Source organism: Pristis pectinata, chromosome 38, assembly GCF_009764475.1.
Source record: "Pristis pectinata isolate sPriPec2 chromosome 38, sPriPec2.1.pri, whole genome shotgun sequence".
NCBI classification, from domain to species: Eukaryota; Metazoa; Chordata; class Chondrichthyes; order Rhinopristiformes; family Pristidae; genus Pristis; species Pristis pectinata.
Genome location: NC_067441.1, coordinates 5,467,080 through 5,486,689, shown reverse-complemented (window position 1 = coordinate 5,486,689; position 19,610 = coordinate 5,467,080). Strand labels below are relative to the sequence as shown.

Sequence of the window (19,610 nt, the reverse complement as noted above, 5' to 3'; positions counted from 1 at the left end):
ATCCTACTCAGTACAAACCTAGTCAACTCATGGACCAAGTTCAGCAGTGAAGTGGCAACTTGGTATACACACAGAATGGTTTGTGCGGAAAAGTGGAAGGAGGTACAGAAGATGCCTGTCTAAAGCTGCCGTTCCACCTGTCTATTCTGTACTGAACCTCTGTCCTGGGTGTGTGTGATGGGAATGTAGAGGGATCTTACTCTATCTAATCTGCTGTTCCTGGTGTCAGAATGTTTGCTGGAACAGTATTGAGGGAGCTTAACTCTGTACCTAATATTCTATTGGGAGTATTTGAAAGGACAGTGTAGAGGGAGCATTACTCTGTATCTGACCTGTGCTGTACCTGCCCTGGGAATGTGTGACAGGACAGTACAGATAGAGACACAAGAGACTACAGATGCTGCAATCTGGAGCAAAAAACAAACTGCTGAAGGAACTCAGCAGATCAGGCAGCATCTGTGGAGGGAAATGGACAGTAAATGTTTCATCCAGTCCAGATGAAGGGCCTTGACCCGAAACGTTGACTGTCCATTTCCCTCCGCAGATGCTGCCTGACCCGCTGAGTTCCTCCAGCAGTTGTTTTTTTTTGCTCCAGTACAGGTGAAGCTTTATTTTGTATCTAATGTGCTATACCTGACCAGGGAATATTTGAATGAACAGTGTAGGAGGAGTTTTACTCTCTGTCTAACCTATGCTATACCTGCTCTGGGGGTGTGTAACGGGACAGTGTAAATTTAAATTAATTAAATAAAGGGAGCTTCGATCTGTAACGTGTTACCCTGATCATATGCTCAGTCAGCATCCATATTCAGACACTTTCCAACGGAAGTCACTGTGTAGCAGTGGGAGCAGGATCCATTGAGTTTCTTTACCCCTTCTCCAAGTGTTTGACCACTCTGTTGCATTTACTATAAACCAGATATGTGTCACTTAGCTCAACCCTGAACAATAGCTGATGGCCACGTGGCAAGGAAATCAAGCCTCCTCTACACTTTACTTCTTCCCACCCAACTTCTACTCACATACAGTTCCGAGCTGCCAGGTCTCTGTGTAGGAAGCCTTGATTACTCAGATACTCCATCCCAGAGGCAATGTCCACCATGAACTTCAGGAGAATCTGCACTGGTAAATGCTAGTAAGAGAGAAAAAGGTATGACCTTATCACGGGTATAACTCTTCCAGTTACTGGTCAGCCAACACATTATTTAATGTCAGATGTAGCTCTGTGGAGGGCATTATCTTTCATGTTTGTCAGAAGGTTGCGGGATCAAGTCCCAGTCCAGACTGACACGTCCCTGCCAACTGAGTACTATAACACCCATCTCTAATTCTCCTGAAAAGGTGTTGGTGACCCAACTTCTTAAAACCTGCCAACTTGTACCTTAAAGGTCCTTTCACAAGTGTTGATAGGTAAAGAATTTCAGAATTTAGACTCAGCAAAAAAAAGCAGCTATTTCCAAATCAGGACTGTGTGTGAGTTGGATGGGAATTTAAAGTTGGTGATGCTTCCATATGCCCACTGCGCTTGTTCTTCGGGTGAAAGAGGTTGGGGGTTTTGTAAATGCTGCTGTAGAAATCTTTGTGAGTTGTTTTGGTGTGTTTTGAAGGTTATAGACACTGTAGAATCAATGGCTGGAAGTGGAGGGAATGAATATGAAGGACGGGGGAATGAGCTACTTTGCCCTAAAAACGGAAAATTTTGGAAGACTCAGTAAGTCAGGCAGCATCTGTGGAAAGAGAACAAAGGTAGAAGACCCTCCGTCAGATTTTCAGATGCTTTGTCCTGATTGGTAACTTCATTCATCTAGGCAAGTGAACAATATTCCATCACATTCCTGACTTTTGGTTTGTAGCTGGCAGAAAGGGTTTGGGGAATCAGGAGTTGGGTTACTCATCACAATGCCAATTCTCTGATCTATTCTTGCCACTACATTTGCATGGCTGGGGGTCCAGTTAATTTTCTGATCAATGATGACCTCCCCCAGGGTGCTGATGGTGGGCATCTCATCAATGGTAATGCCATTGAATGTCAAGGACAGGTGGTTAGACTGTCTTGTGTTGGAGATGGTCATTGACCGGCATTTATGTCATGCGAATATTTATCACTTATTAGCCCATGACTGTATCTTGTTTGGGGCTTGCTGCATGCAGGCACGGGCTGATCCATTGTCCAAGCCATTGTGAATGGAATTGAACATCTTGGAGTCAATGAACATCCCCACTTATGATCTTATGGTGGAAGAAAGGTATTGATGAAGCAGTTAGACAAGCAGACTGCCTGAGGGGCTCCTGCAATAATGTTCTGAGACTGTGATGATTAGCCACCAATAACCACCCAACATCCTCCTTTGTGAGGTCTTTCCTCTCTCTCTGTCTGCCTCCATCTATCATTCATCTGCGACTGTTTCCCAACTTCACCCCTACTCCCCTTCCCTACCTGTCATCTTACACCTCTCTTCAGACAACCAATCATCTCAGACTCCTTCCTCACCACTCCCCTTCTCCTCTTTAATACTGGCCATCTCGCCTCTTCACTCTCAGTCCTGATGCAGGGTCGACAATTCCTTTCCTCCCACAGATGCTGCTTGACCTGCTGAGTTCCTCCAGCAGAATGTTTGTTGCCGTTTGATCCTCTGTGAGTTGTCACACTCCAGCCAATGGACAGTTTTTCCCTTCCTTCTTTAAGATGCTCCTTTAACCTATCTCCTTGGCCAAACTGATTCATAATCTTATGTGGCTTGGTGCTGAATTTTGTTTCATAACTGTTCCCGTGAAGGGCCCTGGGATACTAACGAATCTATTTTAAAGCAGTTTATTGTCATTGAGTCTGGAGAGTTCTGCACTGGTGTATGGTAAGAAGCTACGGGCAAAATAGTCTGTTGCAAAAGGGACATGGAAATTGGATAACCCTTCTCATTGTATGGCTTTGTCACCTTCTAATGGAGATGGTAAAAGTGAGACAAGAGTGTCCCAGAGCTGCGCGAAAAGTGCTCAGGTTTGGAGCACTTCATGTGGAGGGACTACCAGTGGCCCCCAGCTATGCCCTGAGTTTCAGAGGTTCAGTACAATTTAGATCTGGTTACCACAGTATTTCTTGTGTGCCTTGCATTATGGAGGTAGCTGCGGAGGTCTCCATGTGGCATGAAGGGAAGGATGACCATTGGAATTGGAACCTGTTCCTCAGAGCAATGCTTGATCGATACCCCTACGAAAATAACAGCAAAAATTACTAGTCTATCTCCAAATGGCAACATCAACCTCAAATCAGCAAGCATTCATAGAGAGGAGTCCTGATGCAGAGTTTCAACCTGAAATGTTGACAATTCCTTTCCTCGCACGATGCTGCTAGACCCACTGAGTTCTTCCAGCAGATTGTTTGTTGCTCCAGCATTCATAAAGAGTCTCTGCCTCCACTACCTCTCAGGCAGTGTGTTCCAGATTCCAGCTACCCTCTGGCTGAAAAAAAATCTTGCTCAGATCTCCTCTCAGCCTCCAACCCCTTACCTTAGTTTCCCCTTATCAGAGGTGTCTAAAACAAGAGGGCATAGGTTTAAGGTAATAAGGTTTAAGGGGAAAATTTTTCATCACCATGTTTTTCACCTAGGTTCCAGCATCTGCAGTCTTTTGTTTCTCTAATACTATATACCCTGTCTAGGCCCCTCGTGATTTTATATACCTCATTCAGGATCCCCACAGCCTCCTCTGCTTAAAGGAAAACCAACCCCAGTTGTGAGTCTCTCTTCATAGGTAAAACATTCCATCCTGGAGAACCTCCCTTATGTCCTTTCCAGTGCAAGCACATCTTTCCCATGGTGTGGTGATAAGAACTGTACACAGTACTCCAGCTTTGGCCTAACCAATGTTTTATAAAGTTGTACCATAATCTCTTTGCTCTTTTATTCTGTCCCCTGGCTAATGAAGACAATTATCCTACCTTCTTCACTATCTTATCTACCAATGTGGTCACCTTCAGAGATCCTTGGAATTGTACATCCCAATGGATCCAACCTCAGTAGTTCTTAGGGCCCAATCATTCAATGTGTTTGACCTAGACTTATTTGCCCTCCCAAAATGCACCATCTCACACTTATTAGGATTAAAGTCCATTTGACATTGCCCTGTCCATTTAGATTTTGCTCCCATAGGGATTGGTTGACATACTTAGTAGTATTTAAGTAGAAGCTGGGTGAACATAAGAGGAGAAAAGAACAGGAGGAAATGGTGATAAGGTGAAATGAAAAAGAGTAGGAGATACTTTGGTTGAGCAGAGCAAAAGGCCAAATGGCCTGTTTCTGGGCTGTAAATTCAAAAGATTTTTCACATGCATTCCATCTGAACATCTCAATTCACTCAACTCCTTTCCTTCAAACAACAAGCTTGCAAAGGTAATAGTTGGTGTTACTTCATCTAACCTTAGTGCTGGCTATCTTGTGGGCCTTGTTCTTTTCTAATGCTCATCACTGGAATGTTGTTGCAGCATGAACCTCATTATAAGGTGCTAGGGCTTTATTCACTGGAAAGGAGGAGGATGAGAGGAGACATGATAGAGGTATATAAAATATCGAGAGGAATAGAGAGAGTAGACAGCCAGCGCCTCCTTCCCAGGGCACCAATGCTCAAGACGAGAGGACATGGCTTTAAGGTTATGGGTGGGAGGTTCAGGGGAGATGTCAAGGGGAGGTTTTTCACCCAGACAGTGGTTGGTACATGGAATGCACTGCCTGGGGTGGTGGTGGATGCAGATACATTGGACAGGTTCAAGAGTTTGTTGGATAGGCACATGGAGGAATGTGAGATAGAGGGATATGTGGGAGGAAAGGTTTAGATAGTGTGAGGGTGGTTTGATGGATGGCACAACATGGTGGGCCGAAGGGCCTGTTTTGTGCTGTATGGTTCTATGATTCTATGATTCTATGTACCACTTACACGGTTTGACTCTTCAGTAGAATTAGGAGGATTCTGTTGGTTAAGAGGTCCTTAATGGTTTGCGAGCAATGTATTGTTACTAATGAATCGAGAGGTTGTTGCCCACAGAAGGCTACTTTGTCAGGACCTCTCAAAACTGGGCCATCACTAAGGACAAGGGCAACAGATGCATGGGAACATGCTAAATTCACCTCCATCATGTTGCCCATTCCTTTATCATTACGTTAAAATTCTGGAATTCCCTGGCCTACCTCCACCACAGGGACTACAATACTCTTCACAACCTTGTCAAACTCAAAATAGATGGCCAATAAAACACCATTGTTACCAGTGTCACCGATATCAGGCGAATTGTGAAGGTAGATAAGTATCTTTCACACAAGAATGATAAGCAAAGCAGTTTGTATAGTTTATCCTATGTGTTGAAGCAGATGTACTAAATGGTGCATGAGGCATCTCTGGCTTACCTCCCACCTATGGCAGGTCGCTGATTAACAGGGCTCTGTTTCTTATTTTAGCCCCTCCCTAGTTGTTCTTGGTCACCCATAATGCAAGATTTTATGCAAGCTTTGCAAATGAATGCACACAGAATCAAGGAAATATATTTCATACCTATAAGCTTAAGGACATTTGGATGGTCAAAGGCTTGCATCAACTCTGCTTCCCTCAGGAATAACTCCAGTTCTTTCTCTGAATAAAGCCCCTCTGGAAGATAATGAGGTTTCAAATTTGTGAAATGTCACAACAGACATAGAGTAATGCATTCACTCTGCCGTTTTGGTGTCCTGAGTTAGTGATGGACACCTGCATTATCAAAATTTTAGAACAAGTGATCACAGGTCACACAGGCTCAGTTGGGAAGGAGTATCACCAAAAGTGATTCAACACTATTGAATGATATTCTTAGCATCATCCCAAAGTGATCATCAAAACCATTCACAATGTGTCAGATTCACCAGGCTTCTTATACAATACATCCCAATAGAGAACATTTCTTCCCATTCACACCCACTCTGCACAATCAGAATGGACCCAGCCTCTTCGCATTCACTTCCTCCATATCCGGTTCCATTGGATACAACCTCATCCCATTAATTTTTAGAATGCAATCCCAATGGGCCCACATCTTCCCATTCACTTCCACTGTACACAATCTTAATGGATCTAACCCTTTCCTATTCAGTTCCACTGGACACAGTCCCAATCGCTTCCCATTTACTCCCACTGTACAGAATTTTAATGGGGTCATTGTTAACTGTGAGGAGGAAAGTGATAAACTTTAGGGAAATATAAGCAGTCTTGAGATATGTATGGATAGATGAAATTTAATGCTGAGAACTGTAAAGGTTTACATTTCAGTCCAAGAATGAGAAAAGACAATATAAACTAGAAGACACAATTCTAGTGGACAACGTAGTGATGCCGAAGTGCAGCTGTCTTAGAGCTCCAGCTGTTTGTGATCAATTCTGACCTCCGGTGCTGTCTGTACCGAATCTGGATATTCTTCCTATAACGGGTTTTCTCCCACATCCCAAAGTCATAGTTGCTTCTTGGTTGTCAAGTTGCTTCTTGAATGTAAATTACCCTGAGCATAGGCAGTTGGGAGAATGAGAGGGGTGCTGAGGCGTATGTGTGAGAAAATAGATTATAGGAAAATAAGTGTGGGAATGGAATTGATAGGATTCCTCTGTGAGCCAGCATTGATTCAATGAGCTGAATGGCCTATTTCCCTGTCCTAGGGAAATATGAGATATAATAATATGTGTAAAAGGTGTACAAGAACAGAGGGTATTTGTGCATAAAATTGGAGGGGTAGATTGAGAAAGAGGCTAAAAAGCACTTAAGAGTCTGGGCTTCATGAATAAAAACACAGGTAATGTGCATGCAGAACATGATGAATCTTTATGGAAAATTGGTTTGGCCACATCTGGAAAATTGTGTCAGGGTGCAGAAGAGATTTACCAACATAATTCCAGGGAAAGGGGACTTCAGTTCTGTGGATGGACTGGAGAAACTGGCTTGTTCTCCATGGTTCAAAGGAGTTTGCGAGGGGATCTGCTCAAGGTATTTAAAGTCATGAAGCGCACAGACGGTGTAGATAGAGGGAAACAATTGTGATTGGTGGATGGGTCAAGAACCAGACCAACAGAGAACCAAAAGTGAAATGAGGAGAAACTGTTTTGCACAAGTAGTAGTTAGGGTCCAAAATGCAGTTTTGGTGGGGGTGGAGAGGGGGGCAGGGGTGAATGGAGGCAATTGTGGCATTTAAAAGGAAGTGAAATCAGTATATGAGAAGAGAGAATTTATAGTGCTGTAGGGTGAAGGTGGGGGGAGTTACTCCCACATAGAGCTGGTACAGTCTCAACAGGCTGAATGGCCTTTTCTCATGCTGTAACCAACATATTACAATGTGGGATCATGCTACTGAGTTGAATGTAATGATGTAATGAAATTTTCAGGCAATTCAAAAATAGTCTGTGTGGTGTCAGTGAGAAGGAAAGCTTTGGACTGCAGGAGGATGTAGGCAAAAAAATGTCAAATGGAACTTAATCCAGAGAAGTGTGAGGTAATGCATTTGGGCAGGTGCCACAAGGGAAGGGAATGTTAAATAATTGGGAGGATACAGAGAGGTGTGGAAGCTCAGAGGGACCTTGAAGTATATGTCCATAGATCTTTGAAGGTAGCAGCACAGGTAGATAAGTGGTTAAAATGTATATGGGATTCTTTCCTTTTTTAGCCAAGGAATAGAATGGAATGGTGGGAAGGTTATGTAAGAACTGTGTCCAACAATTACTAGGCCACAACATGAGTATTATACACAGTTCTGGTCACCACATTACCAGAAAAATGCGATTTCACTGGAGGGAGTGCAGAGGAGACTTACAAGGAAATTGCTGGGAAAGAAAAAATTTAGCTGTGAGGAAAGATTGAACTGGAAGAGTTTTTATTTGGAACAGAAGCAGCTAAGGGGAGACTTGAATGAGGTGTGTAAAACTATGAAGAACCTAGATAGAGTACAGTAAGACTCAGACAATCCGGTACACTCGAGACTTTGATAGTGCCGGATTAGCAGAATTTCTCGACTGTTGGATGTTATTCAGTATTAATACCCCAATACGTTTTTAATTCACCTTTTTTTAAACATTTCCCAGTGAACCCACTAAGCTTAAAAGCAGCATGGGAATTGGGGACGCACTGAGTGGACAGGGAACATGGCAAATATGACCTGGTGAACCAGAATCCAAACCCTTGGAATTTCCAAATGATAGTAAATTATTGGAGTTTTATTATAAATAGGAAGGGGCAAGTTCCCTTGGCAGAGAGGTCAAAAACCAGGGATTGTAAATTTAAATGAATTGGTAGAAGGATTAGAAGGGAGATGCAGAAACAATCTTTCACCCATAGGATGCTAAAGTTTGGAATGCTCTGCCTCAAAGGGTGGTGAAGGCAGAAATCCTCATCATATTTAACAATGTGCTTGGAGGTGTACTTGAGCCATGACCTGCAGGGAAGAGTGCAGAAGAGGTTTGCCAGGATGCTGCCTGGATTAGAGCATATGAGCAATAAGATCATAAGATATAGGAGCAGAATTAGGCCATTCGACCCATCGAATCTGCTCCACCATTCAATCATAGCTGCTTTATTTTTCAACCCCAATCTCCCGCCTTCTCCCTGTAACCCTTAACCCTTTACCAATCAAGAACCTTTCAATCACTGCATTAAATACACTCAATGAATTCCACAGATTCATCACCCTCTGGCAGAAGAAATTCCTCCTCATCTCCAGTATGGCTGGAGAGGTCGAACAAACTAGGGTTGCTTTCTCTGGAGCGTCGGAAACTGAGGGGAGATCTGATAGAAGTTTATAAGATTAAGAGAGGCTTAGATAGGGTAGACAGTCAAAATCTTTTTCCCAGTGTAGAAATGTCCTCTAGTATATGACGACATGCATTTAAGGTGAGAGGGGGAAAGTTTAAAGGAGATGTGTGGGGCAAGTTTTTACACTGAGAGTGGTGGGTACCTAGAACGGGCTGCCAGGGGTGTTGGTGATACAATAGTGGTGTTTATGAGGCTGTTAGATAAACACATGAATATGCAGGGAATGGAGGGATATGGATCATGTACAGGCAGAAGAGATTTAGTTTAATTCGCCGTCATGTTCTGTGCAGACGTCATGGGCCGAAGGGCCTGTTCCTGTGCTGTACTGTTCTATGTAAGCACTAGAAGGCATGATTAGATCAGATAACTTTCTTGGATGTGTTCTAAATTTTCTATGACTTTAAAGGACCAATAAAGGACTAAATGTTTGGACATTTTAATGCCATTTTTAAAAATAGTTTCCATCCTGTTGCATCAGTCACAGTCTTGTTCATTAAGATTTGACTCCACAGAGCTGGAACTTACGTTTCATCGTCTTCACTGCAACGTTTAAGTTCAAGCCATTGGTTTGTATGAGCGTTCCCTGGTACACGGAGCCAAACTCCCCTAAATGTCAGGATTAAGAGGTTAACAGATGTCTGCCCATTAAACACGGGACTAACAAATTAATATTACTTTTACTTCTCTCACTGCACTCAAGTAAAAATTTTTAAGTCTCCACCAATTGCATTGCCTGGCATGGTGTCACACCATATGCCCCCTCAAGAAGGATGGTATGGCCAATTGCAAAGTCCCTGGGATAGTGAGTCGGAAAGACAGATGTTGGAGAGATTTGGAACTCCTGTTTGCCAGTGCCCTGCACCAGGAGAGGCACCAGCAGTAGGGATGGAAGCTGGACTCTGGCAACCCCAACAACCAGATGGTGGTTCGGATGGAGACCTCCTGCAAGAATGCCAATGCCTGGTGTACTGTAACCAGACAGCTGTCGGTGCCATCAGGGAAAGAGGAGAATAAAAAAAACAAGAGATAGAATGAATGAGAGAATCACAGGTAAACCCTCCACAAGAATGAAGGTATTGAGAAGTCAACTAAGACTTCATGGACAGCTGTCTTGTGAGTTATTGCCCAGATTTATTGAAATAAGAACAGAAAATGCTGCAAACTCTCAAGAGGTCAAGCTGCATCTGTGGAAGGAGAAACAGAGTTGATGTTTAAGGTCAAAGGCACTTTGCTTGTGACCATGGCATAATCATGGTAATATGAGCACAGTATGAACACATGATCTTTAGCTGTGTCTCAATGGGTCTCTGCGCCAGAAGGAGCTGGGATCAAACCTGACTCCAGAGGTTTTGGTGTGTCATTCATGTGGACACTCCCAGTGCAGTACTGATGGGGTTCTGCCTTCCTAGTGACTAAGCCAAGATTCATCTATTCCCTCATTTGGATGTAAACAATTCGTCAGGCACTATATCAAGGAAGAGCACAGGAGATCCACCTAATGTCCTGACACCGATATTTATCTTTTCAACCAATGTCACCAAGACAGTTAATCTAATAATTTTCTTGTTGCTTTTTGTGGGATCTTGCTGTGATAAGATTTCAAATTACAACAAGCTCTATATTTCAAAATCATCATTGGCTTAAAGCAGGTTGGGATATCCCCAGGTTGTGGACTGCACAACATAAATTCACACCTCTCCTTGCCTACCTGCACCAAGGAGCTGGGCCAGCGCCAGGGAACGGTGATCCACCATCACCTTCTCCAGGTTGAGTCTCAGAGAATTGCTGATTCCTAAGTGCTGCACTGGAAATAGAGCAAGGTCCAGTCAGAGAGTATTGAGCAATGAGCTTGCTGGGGAGGAAGTAGGAGCAGCACACAAGGAAGTGAGAGAGAAGGAAGGAAGAAATGCAAGAACACAAGATAAAGGAGCAGGAGTACATCACTTGGTCCTTCAGACCTGACCCGCCATTCAATATGATCATGGTTGATCCGCCCTGGACCTCAGTTCCTCGGTCCTCAGTTCCATATAACCCTCAGTTCCCCAATCTTTCAAAAACATATTTTCTTTCAGTATTCTTGCCTGTACAAGCATTCAGGGTAGAGAATGCCAGACATTCACCACTCTCTGTAAGAAGAAATTCCTGCACGCCTCAGTTTCAAATGACTAACCACTTATCTTGTAAATTATGTCCCCTCTTTCGAGACTCTCCCATTAGTGGAAACTTCTCAACATCTACAATGCTGGAGCAACTCAGAGGGTCACGCAGCATCTATGGAGGGAAATGGACATTCCCTCCATAGATGCTGCCTGACCCCTGAGTTCCTCCAGCATCTTGTGTGTTGCTCCAGATTCCAGCATCAGCAGTGCCTTGTGTCTTCATCTCAGCATCTACCTTGTCATGCCCTCTTATATGTTTCAATAAGATCAGCCCCCATTCTTCTAAACTTCTAAAAATGCATCTAGTTTTTTTTTAGCTGTTTATAATAGGATAACTCTCCCATCCCAGGAATTAGCCCAGTGAACCTCTACTGGACTTGCTCCAATGTTGGTATGTCCTTTCTTAAATAAGGGGCCCAGAGCTGTATACCTCGCACGATCATAATGACACTTAGCTACTTCTAAACTCCATCCCTCTTGCAATAAAGGCCAATATTTCATTTGCCTTCTAACCACTTGCTGCACCTATCTGTTAACTTTTTGCGTTTCTTGCACAAGAACACTTAGGAATGATATAGGAAAAGGGGAATAAGGGAGAGTGATAGAGAAAGACAAGAGTAACAGGCAGAAAAAATGAGAGTGACTGAAAAGAAAATTGAAACACCTGTCAAATATCTGCTGACGGGGGAAAATCAGACAGCAAGTCAGGATACTTACATTGGAGATTTTTATTTTTCTTCCTATAGGTTCTTGCTGAATTGAGTGGAACCCGCTGCAATCTGTTCCCTGTTTTATGCCTGGAAAAAGAACAACTTATTGAATTGTCTTTTCAAAGTAAAATCTGACCTCTGAGAAGAGTATTATAGCCAGATTTGCAGACTGTACCAAAATAGTTGGGAAACAAGTTACAAAGACGACACAAAGGGATACAGGTAAGTGAGTAAATAATTTGAAGATATAATGCAAGGAGATGTGAGGTTATCCACTTCGTTAGAGAGAATGGAAATCCAGAATATTGATTAAGAGAAAGAGCCTTCAGAATGCTGCTGTACAAAGGGACTGGTGTCCATGCATATGAAACAAAGTTAGCCTGCAGGTAGAGCAAATAATTAGGAGGGCAGTGGGCTGTTGGTCTTTATTGCGAGGAAGATGGAGTATGAAAGTAAGGTAGTCTTGCTAGAACTGTACAGAGTGTTGGTGAGACCACATCTGGAGTACTCTGTACAGTTCTGGTCATTTTACTGAAGTACCTCCAACGCAAGTATATCCCTGCATAATACTTGCGTTGGAGGTACTTCAGTAAAATGATTCATCGGATGAATGGTCTGCCTTATGGCAAACAGTTGAGCAGATTGGTCCTATGTTGGAGACTTGAAGCATGAGAGGTGATCTAACTGAAACATAAGATACTGAGGGAACGACAGGGTGGACACTGAGAGGATGTCTTCCCTAGTGCGGATATCTAGTGTTAGGAGACATAGTTTCAGAACAAAGTGTTGGTCATTTAAGGCACAGGTGAGGAAAATTTCAGAGAACTGTGAATCTTTGGAATCTTCTATCCCAGAGAGGTGTGGATACTCAGTTACTGAATATATTCAAGGCTGAGATAGATTTTTGAACTATATTGGAATCAGCCAGAAAAGCCACAATCTTATTGAATGACAGACCGGTTTTGAGGGGCCAAATGGCCTGCTCCTATTTTGCATGTTCATTTATTTACCCTTTTCCTGAGTTCTGCCAGCTGTCATGTTCTTGACATACATTTGAGTTTCTTGATTTATATACTACTGTGTTTGAGGGGTGTGGGGCAGAGCAAGTTTTGAGTCTGAGGGATGTGAAGCTATAATCAGACTGTTACCATGAGGGATGTGAGGTGTGTCAGAGTTAAAGTAAGGGTTTATGCATATATCAAAATTATAGCGAGTGACGTGTTGGACTTTGTGCCTCTCACATGTTATCTTCAGTTAACTCATCCTCTCATACCAATTATCTATGCCACATGATGAGGGGGCAAGATTGGAATTTTAATCCACAGGAGAAAGGTGGCTCTGGATTGAGTGGGTTATTAAAATGTTGAAAATCTTGATTTGAATTGACAATTTGCCATACCACTTCCTCTGGGAAGGAGTTTCATATTCTGGGCAGAGGAGGCTTTCCTGAATTCCCCATTAGGTTTATTAATGACAGTCTTCTATTAGTGGTAATGGAAACATGTCACACTGTTAGAGACACCCTTCTCCCAGTTATGATGCAATAGTAGCTCAGCTGTGTAATCACCATCTGCTCAGCTGCCACTGCAGACAAATTCCAATCTACAAAACAACCCGGCTTCTCAAACTGCCCCATGACTTCCACAATGATTTAAAACTAAAGTAGTATACTTTATAAAAATAGCAAGGGATGTTTAAATTAGAGACTCAGTTACACCCACGTCCAGGCTCAATAACTGATCCACTTTCCAACATCTGATCAACATACAATTAAGAGCAGGGCTGGAACACTCAGACCCTCAACCCGACACTACCATTCAATAAAATCATGGTTGATCTGATTGTAACCTCAACTCCCAAGTAACCTTTCACCACCTTGCTCATCAATCATCAAACTCCCTCCACCTTAAAAATATTCAAAGGCTCTACTTCCATGTCCTTTTGAGGAAGAGAGATCTAAAGACTCATCCCAGAGGGGAAAAATATGGCCTCATCTCCATCTTAAATGACCACTTAGTTTTAGATTGTGTCTTCTAGTTCCAGATTCCCCCACAAGAGAAAGCATTCTCTCCACATCCACCCTGTCAAGACCCCTCAGGATCTTATATGCTTCAGTCAAGTCCTCTCCCTTCTAAATGCCAATGGATATAAACCTAGGCTGTCCAGTCTTCTTTCATAGAACAACCCACACAATTCGGGTATTAATCTAGAAAACCTCTGAACTGCATCCAATGCAATTATATCCTTCTTTAACACTTTACACAGTACTCCCGATGAGGTCTCATCAGTGTCTGATATGACTGAAGCACGATTTTCCTTCTTTTGCATCCCATTCTGTCCTCAAGAAACAGTAACATTCTGTTAGCTTTGGTTCACTTGCTGTACCTGCATACTAGCCTTATATGGAGTATGCACTGGGACACCCAGATCCCTCTACATTTCAGAGCTTTGAAACTCTTCATGAATAGTTTCCCACATTATACTCTTAATAGTTGATCTCTCCTTATGTACTAAATTTATCTATATCCCTTTGTAACCGTATGTCCTCAACTTCATTTCCCATCTCTTTCTCTATCCCTGTGTCAACAAAAGATCAGACTGTCTCAACTCTTTCTTTATGACTCAAAACATGGGATATAGAAGTGTTACAGCAAGGGATGTGGTGTATATCAGGATGTTAGGGTTGGGGTTTATATTACATCAGAATGCCAGAGAGAGGAGTGTGGGGTACATCAGACTATTACAGTGAGAGGTGTGGGGTATAACGGAGAGTCATTTTAAGGAGCATGGGGTACATTAAAGTGCTATAGTGAGTGTGTGGGATATTTTGGGGTTTACGTGAAGTGATACGTCAGAGTGAGGTGTTTGGGATTTACCAGTGTCACTTTGAGGGGCAACAGACAATCTGTTGGAGGAACTCAGCGGGTCAAGCAGCATCTGTGGACGGAAAGGAATTGTCAACATTTTGGGTCAAAACCCTGCATCAGGACTCTGTCACTTTGAGGGATGTGGGGCAGAGCGAGCTTTTATTGTGAAGAATGTGAGCTTTAATCAGACCATTACCATGAAGGACGTGGGGTATGTCAGAGTTAAAGTAAGGGGTGTAGGAGTATTTTAAAGTTACAGTGAGTGACGTGTGTTAGAGGTTGTGCCTTTCACACATTATCTTTCAGTTAATTCATCCCACTCCAGATTTTGAAGCTTACTTCTCGGTCACTTTCATTCTCCAGCTGATGATCAGGCCAAGGACAATTACCCCTACTAGCAGCATCCCTCCAATCACTCCCAGCACCATCCAAGCCTTGCCCTCTTGCATGTTGGTGGGGGTAGAGCCATGCTCAGTCTCTGTGGAACATCAACACAAAGCCATCAATAAGAAGCAACAATGTAGCTTATCAGTACCTTCACTGACTATGCATTGGGACTATGTTGGTTTGGAGCCAAATGAGGTGAGATGATTGTGGCCCAAAGATGAGCCAGTTTTGCTTTTACTCTATTTCTTTATAAATACCCAAAACATTATTGTTCCCCACGCCATGCTATAGCTGGCAACAAGCTGCTACTTCTGACTCGGGTAGGGAACCCTATCCGTAAGATTGTAGTTCTCTCCCATGGGATCCCAACCATGTAGATGCCAGTTGCTGGGACCCTTTTTCTCCAGCTGGACAATGACTCCTGAAGGTATAAACAGATGAATGGAAATTGGTTTTAAATCTTCTCAAATAGATGCCTTGGTGCCATGGTTAAAGTGGTGGACATGGCCATTTACAATGATACATTAAAGTGCAGTACTGCACAGCACAACTTCAAACCATCAAAGACAACCAACATCCTTCCTAGCACCAGATCATCCCCTCCCAATACCCTTTGGTGGAAAGTAAAAGATCAAGTTCAAGTTCTATTGTCATCGGACATACATACACAGGGTATAAATGCCATGAAAATTAGCTTTTTGCAGCACAGCACAGTACATTATAGTAATCTGCATTGCCATAGCATCTTTCACTGCCCCAAGACCAATGAGGTGTGGCTACTGTAAGAAATGGGCCAATCAGAACTTAGAAAAAGCAAAATACAGAGACCAAATATATTTTAGTAACATTGATTGAAGGATAAGTGCCAGTGAGGACATAAGGAGGACTACTTGTTGCTCCTCTCCAGTTGATTTGTTTTCTGTGTCTACCAGAGAGGTCGGATTGGAAGCTGGCACCTCAGGCTGTGCGGCCTCCCCTCCTTACTGCCCAGACTTCACAGTGGAGCTTCTGGAGTGGGATTTGAGAGCACTGTCCTTTGAGCCCAGGATGGAAAGTGCTTAGTCCCTTGGGTGACTGTCAAAAAATTAAGTGACTTTGAACAGCTTGTCAATAACATGCATTAACAAACAGACAGGCCTTCGCCTCCTCAACTGCATGTGAAGGGTAAAGGCAGAGTTGACAGAGAGAAACTGTTCCCATTGGCAGAGGGGTCAAAAACTAGGGACAATAAATGGAAGGTGATTATCAAAAGATCAGTAACAAGAGGAAAAACTTTAACACAAAGAGCAGTTACAATCTGGAATGCACATGTTCAGGTAGAAGTGGAGGAGGATTCCGTTGTAATGTTCAGAAGGCAGGTGGAAAGGCACCTGGAAGGAAAGATTTTTGCGGAACAATGTGGAGAATGGTGGGGAGTGGGGCTAGGTGGCTTGTTCTTAGAGAGAGCCAGAGGGACTTGATGGGCTGAATAGCCTCCTCCTGTACTGTAACCATTTTGTGATGAGACTCCAACATTTATGCCCCAAGTAAGTGCCTCAGGCACATGCCTCTTGCATGACACACTCAGACCTGTCCAACCTAATCATCTGGGAAAGGATATCTTACCAATGGCAAAGCAAGGAGCTGAAGGGGAGTCCGTCCCATCCTGGTGTAACCCCCTCAGACAGGGGCAGAAGACTGAGGCCTCGACATCTGAGTAAACTGTTTGCAGGACATTTCACACAGGCTGCTTCTCCCATTGTGTCCTTGTAGTATCCTATTTTACAGGCTGTAGGAGAGACAGAACAAATTATTTAAATGTACACATTATAGCAAACCAAAGTAAGACCTCTTAGAAAAAATGAAAATTGCTTTGAAGGGCAGTGACTATTGTCGCATAACAGATTGTGGTCGTCCTGCAGATACTAAACCTGCTCTTGGTGACGTAAGTGTCTCCAGGACCCAATAAGGCAGACATATGTCCCAATAAACAAAATACTGGAGGAACTCAGTGGGTCAGGCAGCATCTGTGGAGGGGAATGGACAGTCGACGTTTCGGGTTGAGACCTTTCATCTGGACTGAAAGAGGGGAGATAACCAGTATAAAAAGGTGAAGGGAAGGCATGGAGCAAGAGCTGGGAAGTGATAGGTGGATCCAGGTGAGGAGGGATGACAGGCGGATGGAGAAGGGGAGAATGGAAATAGCGACAGAGGCTGAGAGGCGATTGGTGGAGATGAAAAAAGGCTGAAGATGATGGAATCTGATAGGAAAGGAAGGCAGAGCATGGAACCGTGAGGGAGGTGGGGAGGGCAGATGGGAACAGTGGGGGGAGGGGGGCCAGTGGAAGGAGTGTGTGGGTGATGGGCAGATGGAGGAGAGGAAAGAAACAGGGTGATGGGGGGGCTGGGATGAGTGTAGGAAGAACTGGGCAGATCAGGAGGAGGGAGAAAAGGGAGAGAGGGGAGTAGTTTACCTGAAATTGGCAAATTCAATATCTGTCTATGGTCATCAGTTATTATTTGTACTCAGTGCCACACATGTTGTTCCATTGACATAATGGTATGAGGTATGAGTTATAGAAAGAGGTAAAGAAGGGGTAGCACCTTTCAGGACATCCCAAAGCATTTTTCACCAAATGAAATACTTTTGTAGCACAATCACTGATGCAATATCATAGTCAAAGGTTCATACAGCATGGAAACAGGCCCTTCGGCTCACTGAGTCTGCACCATTCATTGAGTACCCATTTACACTGATCTCATTTCGTTCTCCCCACATTCCCATCAACGCCCAGATTCTGCCACTCTCCTACACGTTGGGGGCAATTTTCAGCCGCGAATTAACCGTCCAACCCATATGTCTTTGGGATGTGGAAGGAAACTGGAGCACTCGGAGAAAACCCAAATGGTCACAGAGAAACTCTACACAGACAGCAGTCGTCAGGGCTCAAGATCAAACCAGGGACGCAAGAGGTGTGAGCCAGCAGCTCTACCAACTGTGCCACTGTGCCCTCCTCAATGCAGGAACCGCAGAAGACAATTTGACTGTAGAAACTTCCCACAACCAGCGACTATCTGTTTAGTGATGTTGGTTGAGGGATAAATTTTAGCTAAAGGGCAATGGGGGGGAACTCCCCTGCCTTTCTTCAAAATAGCACCTTGGGACATCTTCCCTGAGAGAACAGAGTCCTGCTTTAGTATCTCAAGTGGCAGCACCTTCAACAGTGTGGGGCTCCCTCATTACTTCACAGAAGTGGCAACCTTGGCTCAAAGCTCTGGAATGGGACTTGAATCCACAACCTTCTGACTTAGAGGTGAGAGGGAATTTGCCACCCACTACATAGTGGTTGAGGCATTAAGGAACAACTGGGAAAAGTTAGGGCATGTTTCACAAGGGACTAGGCATGTGAGGAGGGATCTAACAGCAGCAAAATAATAAATGTTGAGCAGTGTGTGGAGAGCTTCATGGGAACACCAGGAGGCCAATTAAAAAGAAGTTAAGACTCAAAAGTATTTCATTGAATAAATCTAATTTGGTTTAACAAACTTTCTGCTGGAGGAACTCAGCGGGTTGAGTAGCATCTGGGTCCTGATGCAGGGTTTCGAGCCGAAACATTGACAATTCCTTTCCCCCCACAGATGCTGCTCAACCCGCTGAGCTCTTCCAGCAGATTTTTTGTTGCTTCAGATTCCAGCAGTCTCTTGTGTCCCAAATTTGGTTCAAACCTGTTGCACCTTCACCATGTACTTCTATTCCTTTCTTCCTTGTGTGGTCATCCAGCTTCTCCTCGAGTACATTTTGGCTGCTTATCTCAAACACTCCCTACTTTCTCCCCAATCTCTGGGTAAAGATGCTTCTCCTGAATTTTTTAGTGATCGTCTTACTTTGGCTGCCCCTATTTCTGATGTCGTAGCACATGGAACCTTCAATCCTCTCAAATCCTTTGATAAACTCCTCCACCAGGTCACCCCTCTGCTGTCTCATTTCCAAGCGCCATGGTGTTGAAATGTTCCTAATGGGCACTTTAGGTCATCCAAGAAGCCACTGCCAAGTTTACATGATTGCACAGGAAAGGGTGCAGAGATTTATAAGGATGTTGCCAGGGCTGAAAATTCCCAGGTATTAAGGAAGATTGGATAAACTGAATTGGATACAAAAGAGACTGTGGATGTTGTTTGTTATACTGGCTACCTCCCCCCTACTCTTTTAATCCAGATGAAAGATCTTGACCCAAAGTGGCAACAGTCTATTTTTCTCCACAGATGCTGCCTGACCCGCTGAGTTCCCCCAGCAGCTTGTTTTGTTTTGGGTAAGCTGGATTGTTTTCTCTAAGCAGGTTGAAGGGAGACTGAACTGAGGTGTCTAAAATTATGGGGGCTAGACAGTGTAAATAGGAAGGACCTATTACCCCTATTGAGCCAAACATCAGGGCAGAGATTTCAAGTAACTCGGATTAGAGAAGAGATGGGGAAAAGATTTTTCACGGAGTCTGGTCAGGGTCTGGAAGTTACTACCTGAAGGGTGGGAGAAGCAGAAATGCTCAATGCATTTTAAAAGTGCCTGGATGTGTACTTCAAAAAGAGGCTCTTAGATAAGCACATGAATGTGCAGAGAATGGAGGGATATGGACAATGTTTAGGCAGAAGGGATTAGATTAGTTAGGCATTTGAGATAAGATCTCTTTATCAGTCACATGTACATC

General features: G+C 43.5%; 1 protein-coding gene across 1 annotated transcript in view; it reads right to left on the bottom strand.

The window, feature by feature from the left end:
* The window catches only part of LOC127586924 (tyrosine-protein kinase Mer-like), a 37,318-nt gene that overhangs the window by 4,542 nt on the left and 13,166 nt on the right, over positions 1 to 19,610 (bottom strand). The window contains exons 6-13 of the mRNA XM_052044952.1: positions 16,534 to 16,629; positions 14,881 to 15,019; positions 11,682 to 11,761; positions 10,514 to 10,609; positions 9,331 to 9,411; positions 5,539 to 5,631; positions 3,084 to 3,205; positions 1,023 to 1,132 (exon numbers count right to left, since the gene is read on the bottom strand). Coding sequence (XP_051900912.1) covers positions 1,023 to 1,132; positions 3,084 to 3,205; positions 5,539 to 5,631; positions 9,331 to 9,411; positions 10,514 to 10,609; positions 11,682 to 11,761; positions 14,881 to 15,019; positions 16,534 to 16,629 — 817 coding nt within the window. The remainder of the gene's footprint in view (positions 1 to 1,022; positions 1,133 to 3,083; positions 3,206 to 5,538; positions 5,632 to 9,330; positions 9,412 to 10,513; positions 10,610 to 11,681; positions 11,762 to 14,880; positions 15,020 to 16,533; positions 16,630 to 19,610) is intronic.